Genomic DNA, 14,183 nt, shown 5'->3' on the forward strand with positions numbered 1-14,183 from the left:
AAATGATGGTTCTGCTAGTTCCATGCCAATCCAGACTGCAGTCACCTTTCAGTCAGCAGATAAGTAAGATTAACACTTCCCTAGTGCATTTTGAGTTTTTAAGAGCACTCTTCAAACATTGATTGATTAATCAGATGAGACAGAAGAGAGATGAAGGAAGATGGCTGTCACAGCCCTGGTTTATCCAGGTCTTCCTGCTTCAAGAATATCCCTAATGAGTGAAGGAGACTAACATGGTGCAGTGTAGCAGGTGTGCTGTAAACCATCCCTCAGGACAGTATAATTGTCTGACATTTCAGCAGTGATGCTGCACAGGATGGCTTCCTTCTTGAAAGGGTGAGCCATATGGATTGGTGTAGGAGAACTAGCAGAACCAATGTTTTCACAGACAAGGACAAATTTAACTTTCTGCTATTTCCGTCTATACCAATCCACGCTCTGGAAATGAAATTTCCTTTTTAAGTTGATGTCAGGAGAAGTGTTTTGATGCACTATTCTCTCTGAATCAACTGAATAGATGACCAGGCATTAAAATGTACTTCAGTTCAGTGCAGCTGAATGATGAAATTTGTTAGCACTGTTGTTTTGGATTATTTGGCCTCATCTGTATCTCTATACGGGCAACAAGATTTGCTAAAATATGCAGTTTGAAAAGTTTTATTTCCCCATTTCAATTCAAAAACCTACACATGTCAATTTAGAGAGGGTAGTGGTGAGAGGGTGGGACTTAAGTTGTATCTGCATATTTTGTATGTGAAAATAAGCCATCATCTTTTCAGTTGGATTTTTCTCTGGCTGCCAGATGGCAGAAGAGAGCTCTGTGGTCTAGACTGGTGTAGATGGGACATAGCAGAACATGAAGAGACCAGGCTTCAAGAATAGCACCTGGCATACTTACATTTTCCTTTAGGAGTTGAAACTAGTTTTAAGTTTTGGATAACCTCAAATACTTCAACTAGTGAAGGGTTTCCTTTTTTTAAGATAAATTCAGCTTCTAGTGCTACTCATGGCAATTGCTGATTGCCAGCAAAACTCCAATTTTGTCATTTTCAGTTATTCAGGATTAATCCAGATTTCATCACTTGTAGCTTCTGTGCAGTTGGAGTCTATTCCCACTGGGTGGTTCAGTTCTCTGGGTTCTCTTTGTGAAAGAGACAGTGCAGAGCCAGAGGATCCCTCCTTCAATTAACCCAGTGGTAGCTGGCTAATCTCTGAACTGATAAGAATTTATCTTTCTCAGAATTGATGTGACTGTTGTTATAAAACACCCAAAATATGAATCTCTCTCTCTCTCCTGGGTAGTCTCAAGTTTAATGCAGACTGAGACATTTTCTAGCTTGTTACCAATATAACTTTGGTTGAGTCACTGTTAAAAATTTAGATTCTTCAGCACTGTGCATTACTGGTATCTACAATTCCATCTTTGACTGACATTTCATTATGCTCTGTTCAACAAAATGTTCTTTGAGATAGCAAACTAAATGTAATTTCTATCACCAGCTTCTGCAAACCCTTACGAGTTCATCAGGCAGATATTCCTTCTTGTTCCTAACATATTCCTCACATGGGACAGTGTGAGGGATCTTGCTGAGCCTTTCCTTCTGATGTTCATTAAAAAGGTGCCACTCAGAGCCTTCTGTTCTTTTTGTCTGCTCCACGGAGTGATCGCTTGCAGGTGATGTGAAAGCCTGTTCCTCTGAGAGGATGTGAACCAGTGGGTGATAAACCCTACCATAACAAATCATCAGAATAGAATAATGAAATAATTTGTAGGCATTCTTCCAGCCTGACTTGCAGAATTTAATGGTTTTGATGTCTGTGCTACAGGTACCATGATTTTCTTGCAAGTAGAATTGCATAGCAATTTCTACCATTCTTACTAACATCAGTAGTTTCTTCCTAATTGAAACATCATAGAATAAAACTGACCTTTGGGAATGTACAATTTGTGCTTAACTGCTGTTTAAACTTTGAATGCTATAGGTTTTTTCCAGTAAATACAGAGGAATAAGTGGATACAATTACAGTATTATGCATAGTTGTCAAATCAAAACAAAAGTAGGTTCTCATAGAAACAGTGGTTTCTAACCATATGTTTGTTATATGTATATTCAATGTTTTGTCTTTTTAAGTTGCTTGCAGAACACTGAGGTAACAAAAAATTAATATTTTCACATGGTGAGCTGGTGACTTTTTAACCACAACCTTGACAGGCACCCATGGGGACTTGCTGGGGTGATATTGCAGAAGGAGTGCGAGTGGAGGTTCCAAACACTGACTGCAGCCTACCTACCAAAGTCTTCTGGATAGCTGGAATTGTAAAATTAGCAGGTAAATGTGTTTTAGTTGAAATTAAAATAATCAAAAGAACTCTATGAAGAGGTCAAGTACTTTAGTCAGTGATCATCTGGTGAGAGTAATGCTGACACTGGTCAGGTTGGCAGAGCTGTGTCTGTAGGTTATTTGTTGTAGTGCTGTCACTGTTCTACTCTGGCTGCTGTGATGCTTGAGAATGTCTGTCCTTGGTTTGATTTTTAATATTAATTTAATTTTAATACTACTAAAGAGTAGTGCAGAGCAGAAAGGAGACATGGTATAGGAGCTGTCAAGAAACCTCATTATACAAATCACTTTTATTGGTAAAAAGTTAGAAATTCAAGGTTACAGATCTAAGATATGAAAAAGCAGATACTGTGTGTAATTAATTTTGTTCTCTTTTGTGGAACTTCTAAAGGTTTATAGTTCAAGAATTTTAATCTTATTTAAATTTACTTATGTGATAATACATGCACATTTATCAAAGTAATCAATTCTGTGCATTAATAGCATCCAGAAATGTGCCAAAAAACGCCAACTTGCTATTAAAAATTACATTTAGAAAACCAATATAATGTACATGATGATTGGTCAAGAAATATTCATACATATTTTATAATCTTGTTGCATTCTTGTATTTTTTTTAATGCTTTCTTTCAGGCTACAATGCTCTGCTGAGATATGAAGGATTTGAAAATGATTCAAGTCTTGACTTCTGGTGCAACATTTGTGGGTCTGACATCCACCCAGTTGGTTGGTGTGCAACCAGTGGGAAGCCCTTAGTTCCTCCTCGAAGTATGTCAATAGTAGTCTGACTGACTGATTTCAAAGTCTCTCTCTTTATTAAACTAAATTTGCTCATGATCCAGATAGAAAATATTCTTTTACCATAACAACTTTTTCAACAGTTAAGAATTAATAATTAATTTTAACTTTTGACTCATGCTGTGTTTCTTGGAGTAGCCCATCTGATGTGACTCAAAGCTTTTAAGATTGGGGTGGCAGAACTTTGCTAATCAGTTATGGGAATACACACTGATTTTTATTTATATTAGTTATTAAGTTGTTTACCCTGGCCTATAAACTTAATCTTGGGTAGCATTCATTCTCTAAAAAGGCTTTTTGTCATTTTTGTCATCTAGGCCTTTTAATAGTCATCTGGAATTTCTTCTTTACATATTCCAGACTCTAATATTGTCTCTAACGGGCACAGTTAAAAATCAGTGGCTTATTTCTTCCCCTTCATTTGCAACAGCCATCCAACACAAATACACAAACTGGAAAGCTTTTCTAGTGAAACGACTTACTGGTGCCAAAACACTTCCTCCTGACTTTTCTCAGAAGGTAAGGCTGATCCAGTATCAATGATGTTCTGTAAAGAAAACTGCAGCACAGTGTGAAGAACTGAAATATTTTACAGTGGCACATTAGCTCCTCTTGCAGTGAAGGAGGTACAGTAGTTTCTTCCCTTAGATACAGTTTTCCTTGGAATCTCTTCTCCAGTTATGTCCACACTTGTCAGTATGTATTTGGTAAACTTTTTTCTAGAAAGAATAGCTGTCTGTAAAAACTAGTTGGTCTATTTTAACTTTAAAATACCCCATTTAAAAAATCCACAGAAAACCCTGAAGTTCTCTTGAGTTACCCTGTGATACGTAAGAAAAATGAAAACTGATTTTTCTAATTCAGGAATTGTTTCATGCACTATTTCAAGAAACTGAACAGAATATGTTAATATAGCATGTATGTAGAAGGAATGAAGATCATACTTTTAAATCTTAGTATTTTCTTCCTGGTCTGGACTAGGTTTCTTTCTGTCTTAGTCATGTCTTCAGGTGTGGCAGCTGCTGTAAAGTGTGCTGGAAGTCTACTTGCCAATATTGTGAGATGATGGTGTATATAGTTCTTAGTAGAAATATGAGACTTAATTCGTTGTTTTACACTACATGTAATGTTTTTAAATTGACCAAAATGCCTTTCTGCAGTTGTTAATTTTTATTTTACAATTGGCTCAATTGGAAGCCAAATTAAATTGGCAAGATCGCAGTCCTTTGGAGAGGTGGTAATGAAAATGGCAAGTGACAGATGCTGATTTTTAAATACAGTCTGTTTTCACATGGCAGAGTAACATCTGTTTATTTTATTTTGTGTATTTTGAAGAAACACTTCTGTAAATGGCCAGCTTTAATTATGTTGAAGGTTTGTTTTCTATGCCTTAATATGAAGCATTTTAATCCTTTTTAACATTTATTAAAATGCTGTATTTTGAGTGGATGACCAAGCAAGAACAAAATATCTTGAAGTTTTTCTTGTTAAAGTTGTTTCTCAAGGTAACTTCACACATTGCTAACAACTGAACAAACTTTCATTATGTCAATGGAAAATTCCTTAAACTTACATGAGAATTGCATCTCATCTTAAGGGATGACCTTGAAACAATTAAGGCATTGTAGGATCTGTTCTAAGTTTTCTGAAATATTTTGTTACAATGAAATAGAAAACAAATAATTTGTGTCATTTCTCCGGGTTGATTAACAAGTACTTCAATTAAATGACAAGCACGTCAATACTGTGCTTTAAAAGGCAGGAAATGGAAAACTAGAGGATATTCTTACAGAACGTCTGTTTTGTGTTGTTTCAAGGTGTCTGAGTGTATGCAGTACCCGTTCAAAACTTCCATGAGGGTGGAAGTGGTGGACAAGACTCACCTGTGCCGCACGAGGGTGGCTGTGGTGGATAGCGTGGTTGGGGGCCGCCTGAGATTGGTCTATGAAGAGAGTGAGGACAAAACTGATGACTTCTGGTGCCATATGTACAGCCCACTCATTCATCATATTGGCTGGTCTCGAAGTATAGGACACAGGTTCAAAAGATCTGGTGAGTTTGGTTTGGGTTATAGGAGTGGTTTGTGGGCAGTGTTGGCTGGGAGGAGTCTGGCTTTAGCAGTTCTGTTGCTTTATACAATTAAACTACCTTGAATAATGGTGCTTGAGAATGTTATGTAATGTGGCCCAGGGATTTTACCAATTTTATGACACTCAGGAATTTCAGTTAAAATTATAATTAACATATTATACAGCAGTGGAAAAGGCAGAATAACCTTTAGGTTGATTTGTAGTGTTTAGAAGATTCAATGATAAACAGAAGCCAGCAAATGTAGGTAGGAAAACCTTTAACTGCACAATTCAAGCATGGTAAACTTCACTTTTCATGCTGATACCTGGAATTACAGCCCTACTCCACAAACTCTTAGTTTCTTCACATCTAACTCCTCCTTTCTACAAGGCAACATGGACACGTATCCTAGTAGAAACAGAATGTCTATTTACTGGCAAGTTTAAAGGCTGTCTAATATTTTATATTGCAGTATTTACATGATTTTGGGGCATTAGGGAATGGGCTGGGAAAGTGCAGTGACAGTGTGATAGAAGGGACACAGTTAAAGCCTTTGCTACCTAAAATACAAAAGCAATTGTAATTTTAAATAGTTAAGGCTCCTGATTTTTGTGGTAGTGTTACTAATAAACTGTGGGCCTCCCAACACCAGTGCTTGTGTGGTATTGGTTAACATATTCAGAAAAACATGTTGTGCTCTCTGTGAACAAAAGTTCTGAACAATATTATAGTATTATTATTATTCCTTGTAGATATTACAAAGAAACAGGATGGACATTTTGATGCACCCCCACACTTATTTATGAAGGTGAGTTGAGTAGCTAGAACACTTTTTGCAGAATTGATTGAGGACCTGCAGTTCCTGTTGTGTGTAAACCAGACCTGAAACTCTGTTTACATCCTGGCCCAGCACAAGTGTTCCTGCTTGTGTTGTCCAATCTGACCTCCCTGATGTAAGCAGAGGTGGTAGAACAATATTTCAGTCTGTTGCTTTGGCATTGTGGGCGTTTGTTTTGTTTCAGGCTCATTAAATTCTTTGTTTCTGCTGCTGTTCTGTGATTCTTTAGGTAAAAGAGGTTGATGCAGCTGGAGAGTGGTTTAAAGAAGGAATGAAATTGGAAGCTATAGACCCCCTAAACCTTTCAGCAATATGTGTGGCAACTATCAGAAAGGTAAGAAAGCAAATGTGCATTTTGGGGAGGCAAAGAGGAATCCTTTTCCCCGTACCTTTATTCAGGCTTGAAACAAGAAGGTCAAAACCAAAATTAGGAGAGTTCATTCGTGAACGGGGTATGTCTGTCAGTTGTTTATATACAACCACTATGCAAATGTGCTCATGTAGTTTGACTTTAAGCTCTGGAAATTCAGCCTTACCTTTAATGTAATGTATATGTGAGAGGAATTTGCAGGAAAATATTCTGCTAATTACACCAAGTGTTTTGTAACTGTTCAAAACCAGACCTCATCTTGCTGACTCGCAGAAGTCTATGAAGACATTTTAAGGCTGTCCTTCTTTCTTAGTTTGATTGAAAGGGAGCCAATTCATGTGAAATCTGCTTTAAAAGAGAACATTTGAAAAGCAGCTTAGCTGAATTGTTTAACCTTTCCAGTGAGGAGAATTGTTATGGTTTTGAGTAATGGGGTACTGAATATCCTTGCAAACTGAAGAATAGACTGAGTTATTAAGCTTTACAAGTAGAGTTGTTCTTCACAAGAAAAATAAACTAAGCCTCAGAAAAAGGAAATATTCATCTCATAACTTTGTTGTTATCAAAGGTGCATGTAAGAGTTGTATTCACAGTCCTAGAGACAGATACGATTTGGAAGGTTTTTGTTATAATTGAATGTCCTTCTAAGTGTGCTTCTATTATTATTGAATTGCTTTCACACTTGAAACATGGCATGCTTTCTTTCTAGCTTTCTCACCCAGCTGAAGGTATTTAATGTGAAATTTTGTTTCTCTTTACCAAGGTGCTAGCAGATGGCTATCTTATGATTGGGATTGATGGCTCAGAAGCAGCAGATGGGTCTGATTGGTTTTGTTACCATGCCACTTCCCCTTCTATTTTCCCTGTTGGTTTCTGTGAAATTAACATGATTGAACTAACTCCACCCAGAGGTACAGGTAGCATTCTGACACCTTTTATTGTTATACTGCTCAGTGATACTGTGTGTGCCATGTGCTTTGTTTCTTAACTCAGCCTATGAAATTCAGGTCACTTCTTAGGACTTCCTCAAGTGTGAAACAAATATAACAGCTTTACTTTCAAGTAACCTAAACCAGAGGTCACCAACTTTTCATTTAGAAGAAGTTAGATTGATTATTGGCTGAAATAATTTGCATTTGCTGTCAGAAATTGAGGATTCCACTAAGTCAATGGAAAGTGTGGGAGTCACTGAGAGGGCTCTTCAGTAAGTGTCACTGGTTGGGAAGTCCTGCCCACCAAAACAATTAATGAGCACTGTAAAGAATCTCAGGCTAATTCACAACTACACCAGTCAAGTTTTGGAAGGCTATACACAAACTTGAGCTTTAGGACTTGAGTATTGGTGTAGCAGAGGAATGTTACATTGAGAAGAAAAACATTAATATGCAGAACTGATACAGTATTGCCATTATTAATTAACTCTCTAGCTGCATCTATTCATGGATAGATTCCATAGTCACTCTAAGCACTCTTATTCAAGTTGCATTAAATATTGTGGATAACTTCAGTTGCTGTGAAATCATTGGACTTTGCAAAGCTTATTCCTCCCAAACTTCTTCATCCCATGCTGAAATCAATAGATGGGTGAAGATGCCTAGGCATTTTGTGGGATGGGATTGAATTTTGGGCCGTGGGTACTGAGAGTGGCAGCCCTCTGCCCCCACAGAGGTGAGTTGCACACCTCTCCTGGAGCTCCCACACCATGCCTACTGCACTGCAGATTTTTGGGATGTCCATCACTGCACACTGATGCAGAGAAATCCTCCAGGCTATTGTTGCTCCAGCTAGAGTTAGAGAATTGTTAGTTTAAGCAGTTGTTAAAATTGCTCACAGGAAAAGATATTCCTGTGTTTTATGCATATTCAGTAGCAGTTATATATGTTTTTGAGAGATTTTCTTCCCTTTATAATAGCTTTTTAAAAATTCTCTAATTTTCTGTATTACATATTACTGCTATTTTTACCCTTATTAAACTTCTAAAATATCCATGTTTATTCTTACCATTCTGTTCCTGACAATTTAAGTGTTTCCATAGTGGAGTTATTTTCCCCCAGGGAAGAAACTGGATGTTCTAAATTCCGTGATCTGTTCTGGGTCATTTGTGTAGGGCATTTGTTGAGATAAGAATCTGCATGGACAAAAATCTTCCAGTTTAAGTGATTAATCTTAACTAAAATAATATCTTTTATGTTACCCAGTGCTTCATTCTTCTTGTTAGTTGCAAATGGCAATGTCTAGGTGTCTTTTTGTCCCTTAGATCAAAGCTCAGAGAGTGGAAGTTTCTGCTACTGATGCTTGACTTCTGTTGATTTTCAGCTGTAACACACTCCCAATGTGCTATTTTTTCTGTTGTTCTTACACGTGAAGTTTGCGGTTGATGTATGAAAATGTTGTTTAAAATTCACAGGTTATGCAAAACTCCCTTTTAAATGGTTTGACTACCTCAGGGAAACTGACTCAATAGCTGCACCAGTAAAGCTCTTCAATAAGGTAATGGAATTATACATGTTTGTACTGGTTTTAGGATTTTCTTTTCATTTTTGCTTAGTGCATGGGATGGACCCATTTGTTAAATACAGTTTTAAAGATCTAAAACTTTTAGAGATAAGAACCATTTGAGTAAACAAAGGTTGGTATCTCTGAAGTGTTAAACAGATGCAGAGATACAGGAAACTTCATCAATAATACTTGGTTTTTTTCTATATTAAGTGGATTGAAATCCCTGTTTCAGCACTGTGCTTAAACCATCTTGATGAACACGTCTGTTTACTGATGTTTGCTTTCTTTGCTTGCCCAGGAAGTTCCAAACCACGGGTTTCATGTTGGCATGAAGCTGGAGGCTGTCGACCTGATGGAGCCGCGCCTGGTGTGCGTGGCCACGGTGACGCGCATTATTCACCGGCTGCTGAGGATACACTTCGATGGCTGGGAGGATGAGTACGATCAGTGGGTGGACTGTGAGTCCCCAGATCTCTATCCTGTGGGATGGTGTCAGCTCACTGGATACCAGCTCCAGCCTCCAGCACCGCAGTGTGAGTTCTGCTTTGTCAATAATGAAAACTAATGTAATGGGGGCTCATTTTACTAACCTTTTTGAGTTAGGCCCCCAGGCATAACAAAAATAGAAAAAACTCTTGCTAATGCCTGGAAGTTCTAATTGGCAGTTCTAATCTTTCCCACTTTGATTTCTAAAGTACTTCTGAGTATTTTTTACTATTTTTCAATGCCAGAAGATGCTGGTTTGATGCTGGGAAAAAGCCTCTTGTCAGTTCTGGAGGAGCTTGCCTTGCTGAGAATTTATATTGCTTTAAGACTGCCAGTGTATCTGTTTCACCTCTTGAATTTGGTGAAACTCATCCTGTGCAGAAGCTGTATGTAATTTATTACATCACAACTTGTCCTGTCAGATCAAGTGATGATAACTGATGAAATGCATTTCAAAAACTGTTAATAAGAGGGTAATGGGCAAGTTCTTGTTAAGTCATTTAATGCAAATTGATTTTCCACAGTAAATTTCTGTCTTCAGTCACTAAGGAAAAATTCTGTAACTGTGTAGCAGCTTTGACACATTGTAAAGTGGGGATTTTTTTTAAATAAGCATAAATTTTGAATTCTTCATTTTTGCAGCATCAAGAGATAGCCAGTCAAGTTCATCCAAACAGAAGAAAAAAGCTAAATCACAGCAGTACAAAGGACATAAGAAAAGTGGGTGACAAAATAGTGTTTGCACTTTACCTGATGTTTTAAAGTTTCTGGTCTCTACCTAAGTCCCTTTTCTGTTTGGAAATGTTCGTGTCTAACCAGGTGTTATGCTTAAAGGTGCAGTATGCCACAAAAACAACTTTTCATTGAGACAGATGTTGTGCCCTCAATACCACAGAGAACATGCCTTGAGCACAGAATGGGAGCATCTTAGTGATAAAGGAGAAAGATGGTAATTTGTATGGGAAATGTTTTAATAACACTTTTTCATGAATGCAGTGTTTAATAATTCGAGGGCATTTAGAAGTCTTTTTACTACACACGAAAATAGTTTTGTGTTTATAGGAAAATGGGAAATACCATTCCAAAGGAATTAAGAGCATGTATTTTTAGAGGTGATAAACTTTGTTTGGAGAGGATTATTTCCCCAGAAGCATCCTTCTGTCTCAGGTACACACACTGAAGCAGCTGCAGCCTGAAACTGAGCCAAGATGTCTTGGGTGTCCAGGCAGAGGAATGTGTGTGACTGTGCAGTGTAGCTGCAGCAGAAGTAATACACAGCATTTGTATTTCATTGATAGAGCATGAAATAAGTGGGTCATGGTATTAAGCAATGCCCTTGGAAGTCCTACCCATAGCCTGTGGAATTCAGGGACTACAGTGTGGCTGTTGAGAACAATGTTCCCAGTAATAACTAAATGGTGCCATTGTACAAGCCCTGGTTTTAGAGAATGGGTGAGTATCAGTCAGAGCCATTTCTCAACGAACAGTCAGAGTTACCTGATGCAGTTTAAATTGAGCGTTTATTTTAGTTTGACTTGATGTTTAGAGAGGAAGATAGCTGTTGGAAAGAAACCTGTCCCTTTGTGCAGCCCACCCATGGCAGGTGAGGTGTGGAGGAGCTGCTCTGGGCATGACAAGTTGAGTCCTCCTCCATCCCGAGCCCTTCCAGCACAGACAGCCCCTGAGGCCTTCCAGCCTCCCAGGAATAGCCAGGAGTTCAGTCCCAGCCTCCAGACAGGTAACTGGTCACAGCAGTGTTTCACTGCAGAGTGGCAGGCTGTGGTCCAGGGTGTCATGTGCTGACTCATCCAGTCTTTCTTTCTTCTCTTTTTTTTCCTTTGAATTTTAGTTGGTTTGATTTTTTTCTGCTAGAGAGCTTTTCATTCTTGCTGGTGCACCATGTCACTGAATTAATCATAGCAGAGGGTTGCAGCTGGTTTAGAATTTCAGAAGAAGAAAGTTGTGGCGTGGGTTACTGAGAATCTCAGAGAGGCTCTGCAGATTGTTAAGATACAAAAAATGCACCCTGTAAAACTGAATGGTAATGTGAATCTGGGAATATTGGATGTAAGTAGGTCATTATTGTGTCTTATCCTTTGCAGAGAAAATAACTATGTGCTGTAAATAAAGATTTTTGTCTTTGTATCAGAAAAAGGCAGTTATCTGGGAAAATATCTTTGGAATATGTTATTTGAAATGTTGTGGATTACTAAGAAAATATATTTGAAGCAGTGTAATTGTGCATCTGTATGAGTGAGCAGAGAACTCTTAAAAATTAATTGGTAATATTGAAGTCCATTAAAATTTGAACTTCGTTAGGTATCGTTTACATAATATAATCAATCTTCAATTATACAAATTCACTTCAAGGATCTGGCAGTTTATCTCTTTCCTGGTATCTCTGGCAATGTAATGCAGCAAATTATTGCTAACAAATACATTGTGGCAATAGGAGCTGTCAGACAGACTGGGTGATGTTCTCCCTGCAGGACAGCTGCCAGGTTGATAGATTTAGCTTCAGATTTGCTTGATTACTCCCTTGAGCTTCCTTAGCCTGCACAGGCTGCCCTGTCAGCACTCTCTGCTGACTCTGGAATACATCCAGAACAGTTTCTCTTGTCCATGTGTTATCCATTAACAGACTGGGAAAAAAGGAACCCAAATGCCACCTTTAGACCCAGAGGAAAACCTTTACTCCCTTCTGCACACCTCTCAACACTCCTGAAGGAACCCTTTAGTTTCACTTCATGTTCCTACTGGTGTGTGCATCCATGTTTAACAGAGCCTTTGATGCCAAAGAGAAGCTTTGCTTATGGGAGAGTGTTCTGGAGCATCTATTTCTGCCCAGTTGTTCTTTTATGATAAATCTGTATCTGCATTGCATTTCTGTAGTGCAAAGATGTACACAGTCTGAATTTCTGTGCCAGAAGATCTCACAGTTCCTATTAAACACCTGTGTTCCTTGGTTTCTGATACTCGGTGATCAATTGAGGGGATGATTATGATAATTGAGGGGAACTTTTCAACACTGAGTTTTGGTAAGGCTGGACAGAATTAATTTTGTTTGTGGTGTGGTTAGCCTTGTCATTGACCAAGGAGATATATCTATAGATATATATATATATGTTGATAAATATATCTATCTTGAAACCAGCAAGACCATACCTTTTCAGTCTCTTGGAAGGAGGCATCACCTTGATACCATCAAATCAATTTAGAGCACATTTGAGATTGGCCAGAACTCATTAATTATGTGCATATTCCTCAGCATCATTCATTGCCTGATATTGCAGTAGCTGTAGGACATATTCAGGCACAGTGCAGGGGATGTTTGCATGGCTTTGAATGGAGCTGCTGGAAGATTAGTAACAAAACAGCATCTGTTCTGAAACTTCTTGTCCATGGGAGATCTCAGTAAGGGTTCCAACCCAATTCTATCCTCTTTTGTATCATCATGAGCACAGGAGAAAGGTTCTGCTCTTCACCTTGGTTTGTATGAAGTGGTTTTGCTCCCTAACAAATTCCCAGTGCTGCTTTAGGGTGCGTGAGTACTTTGCATCTCCCAGTCATCTGAAGTGATCTCTTGAGCACTGAAATTCATCTGTTGGACTGCTTCATTTTTAAAAATGAACATACAGCCAGTCTTGCAGGAGAAGAGACTGTTCCCAGAGATTCACCCAGCTGTGGAGCATAGTGCTCTATTTGTATTGGTTTTGGGAGGTTTGAATGCCATGGCATCAGAGAGTGTCTTTGTGTCCTGGCAAATGACTGAGATGATGTAAAAAGGAAGTACCTCACCCAATCTGCATTCCTTTTCCTTCAGCTGGATGACTTCAATTAGTTTTCCTTTTGCTTCTTTCAAGCAATTTGGTGTGTAGCTGTAACTAAGCTTTTCTAATGGAGGATTGTAGTTAAAAGCTGTATAATAGGAACAAGTGAAGTAAGATATCATTAAATATCTAAATGTTAGGACTTTGGTTCAAATGAGCCAGAGGCAATACAAATCATGGCAATTACTGTTCTCCTTTACCTGCAGGAGCTTCCTGCTCAGGAGAGGGAAGGGAAACAACATGCATGGTGTGTTGGTTTGTATCACTCACCTCTGTGTAGCCTTTGCTTAAGGCATTGCAGCATAGCCAAGTAGCCAGTTGTGTTTCTTATCATTTAGACAGCTCTTTGTTGCCCCCCAGAGATCAGGAATCTTGGTCAGGGTTGGGCATGATGCAGGGAAAAGTATTTGGGAGGAAAAAAATCAGGAAGGGATGGTGGGTTCTGTAGGTGGGAGGAGGAATCTATTAAAGGAAGATGAGGAGAGCTTGCATTATGCTGCAGCAACTTTTGACATCTTCTACTACCTTAATTTTCAAATTTGATTTTTGTTTAGCTCAAGAGCTTGTTTCAACATAGAATATTTCTAAAAGAATAATCAAAGAGCTTATAAATTACTGCAGGGCTATCAGTAGCAGTAGGTTCTGGGTTGGGGTATTTTCCTTGCACTGCATATTTCTGCATTTCAAGACACATTGACAAGATGTATAAACTATATATTGAATAATTATAGACTTTGATACTTTTCTCATTCATTTGGTCATAGATAATAATTTATTTTTGTATAATCAACCCTTTAATGTGGCTACTGCACCTTTAATGAATGTTTGCATGTTTTGTTTTCAGTGTTCTTTTCATTGTGCTCATATTTTGATAATCATCTCTATTTGTTAGTGAAACTGGAAAAGTAATTGTGACATTGCTATTCATAATACCTTTCTCTTAATCTCA

At 38.2% G+C, this 14,183-nt stretch overlaps 1 protein-coding gene across 15 annotated transcripts in view; it reads left to right on the plus strand.

The window, feature by feature from the left end:
• MBTD1 (mbt domain containing 1) overlaps positions 1–14,183 on the plus strand; it is a 31,833-nt gene that overhangs the window by 13,247 nt on the left and 4,403 nt on the right. For 12 of the 15 annotated variants that reach the window (XR_010349776.1, XM_064395797.1, XM_064395795.1 and 9 more), the window contains 10 exons: positions 2,214–2,331; positions 2,977–3,111; positions 3,572–3,660; positions 4,959–5,193; positions 5,964–6,019; positions 6,279–6,383; positions 7,183–7,336; positions 8,827–8,909; positions 9,217–9,451; positions 10,047–10,124. Coding sequence is in view for 14 of the 15 variants with exons in the window: in XM_064395797.1 (XP_064251867.1) it covers positions 2,214–2,331; positions 2,977–3,111; positions 3,572–3,660; positions 4,959–5,193; positions 5,964–6,019; positions 6,279–6,383; positions 7,183–7,336; positions 8,827–8,909; positions 9,217–9,451; positions 10,047–10,124 (1,288 nt within the window). In the remaining variant the exon portion in view is untranslated. The remainder of the gene's footprint in view (positions 1–2,213; positions 2,332–2,976; positions 3,112–3,571; positions 3,661–4,958; positions 5,194–5,963; positions 6,020–6,278; positions 6,384–7,182; positions 7,337–8,826; positions 8,910–9,216; positions 9,452–10,046; positions 10,125–14,183) is intronic. The other 3 variants (XM_064395798.1, XM_064395801.1, XM_064395803.1) reach the window with 1 other exon arrangement.

Source organism: Passer domesticus, chromosome 20 (assembly GCF_036417665.1).
Source record: "Passer domesticus isolate bPasDom1 chromosome 20, bPasDom1.hap1, whole genome shotgun sequence".
Lineage (NCBI taxonomy): Eukaryota > Metazoa > Chordata > Aves > Passeriformes > Passeridae > Passer > Passer domesticus.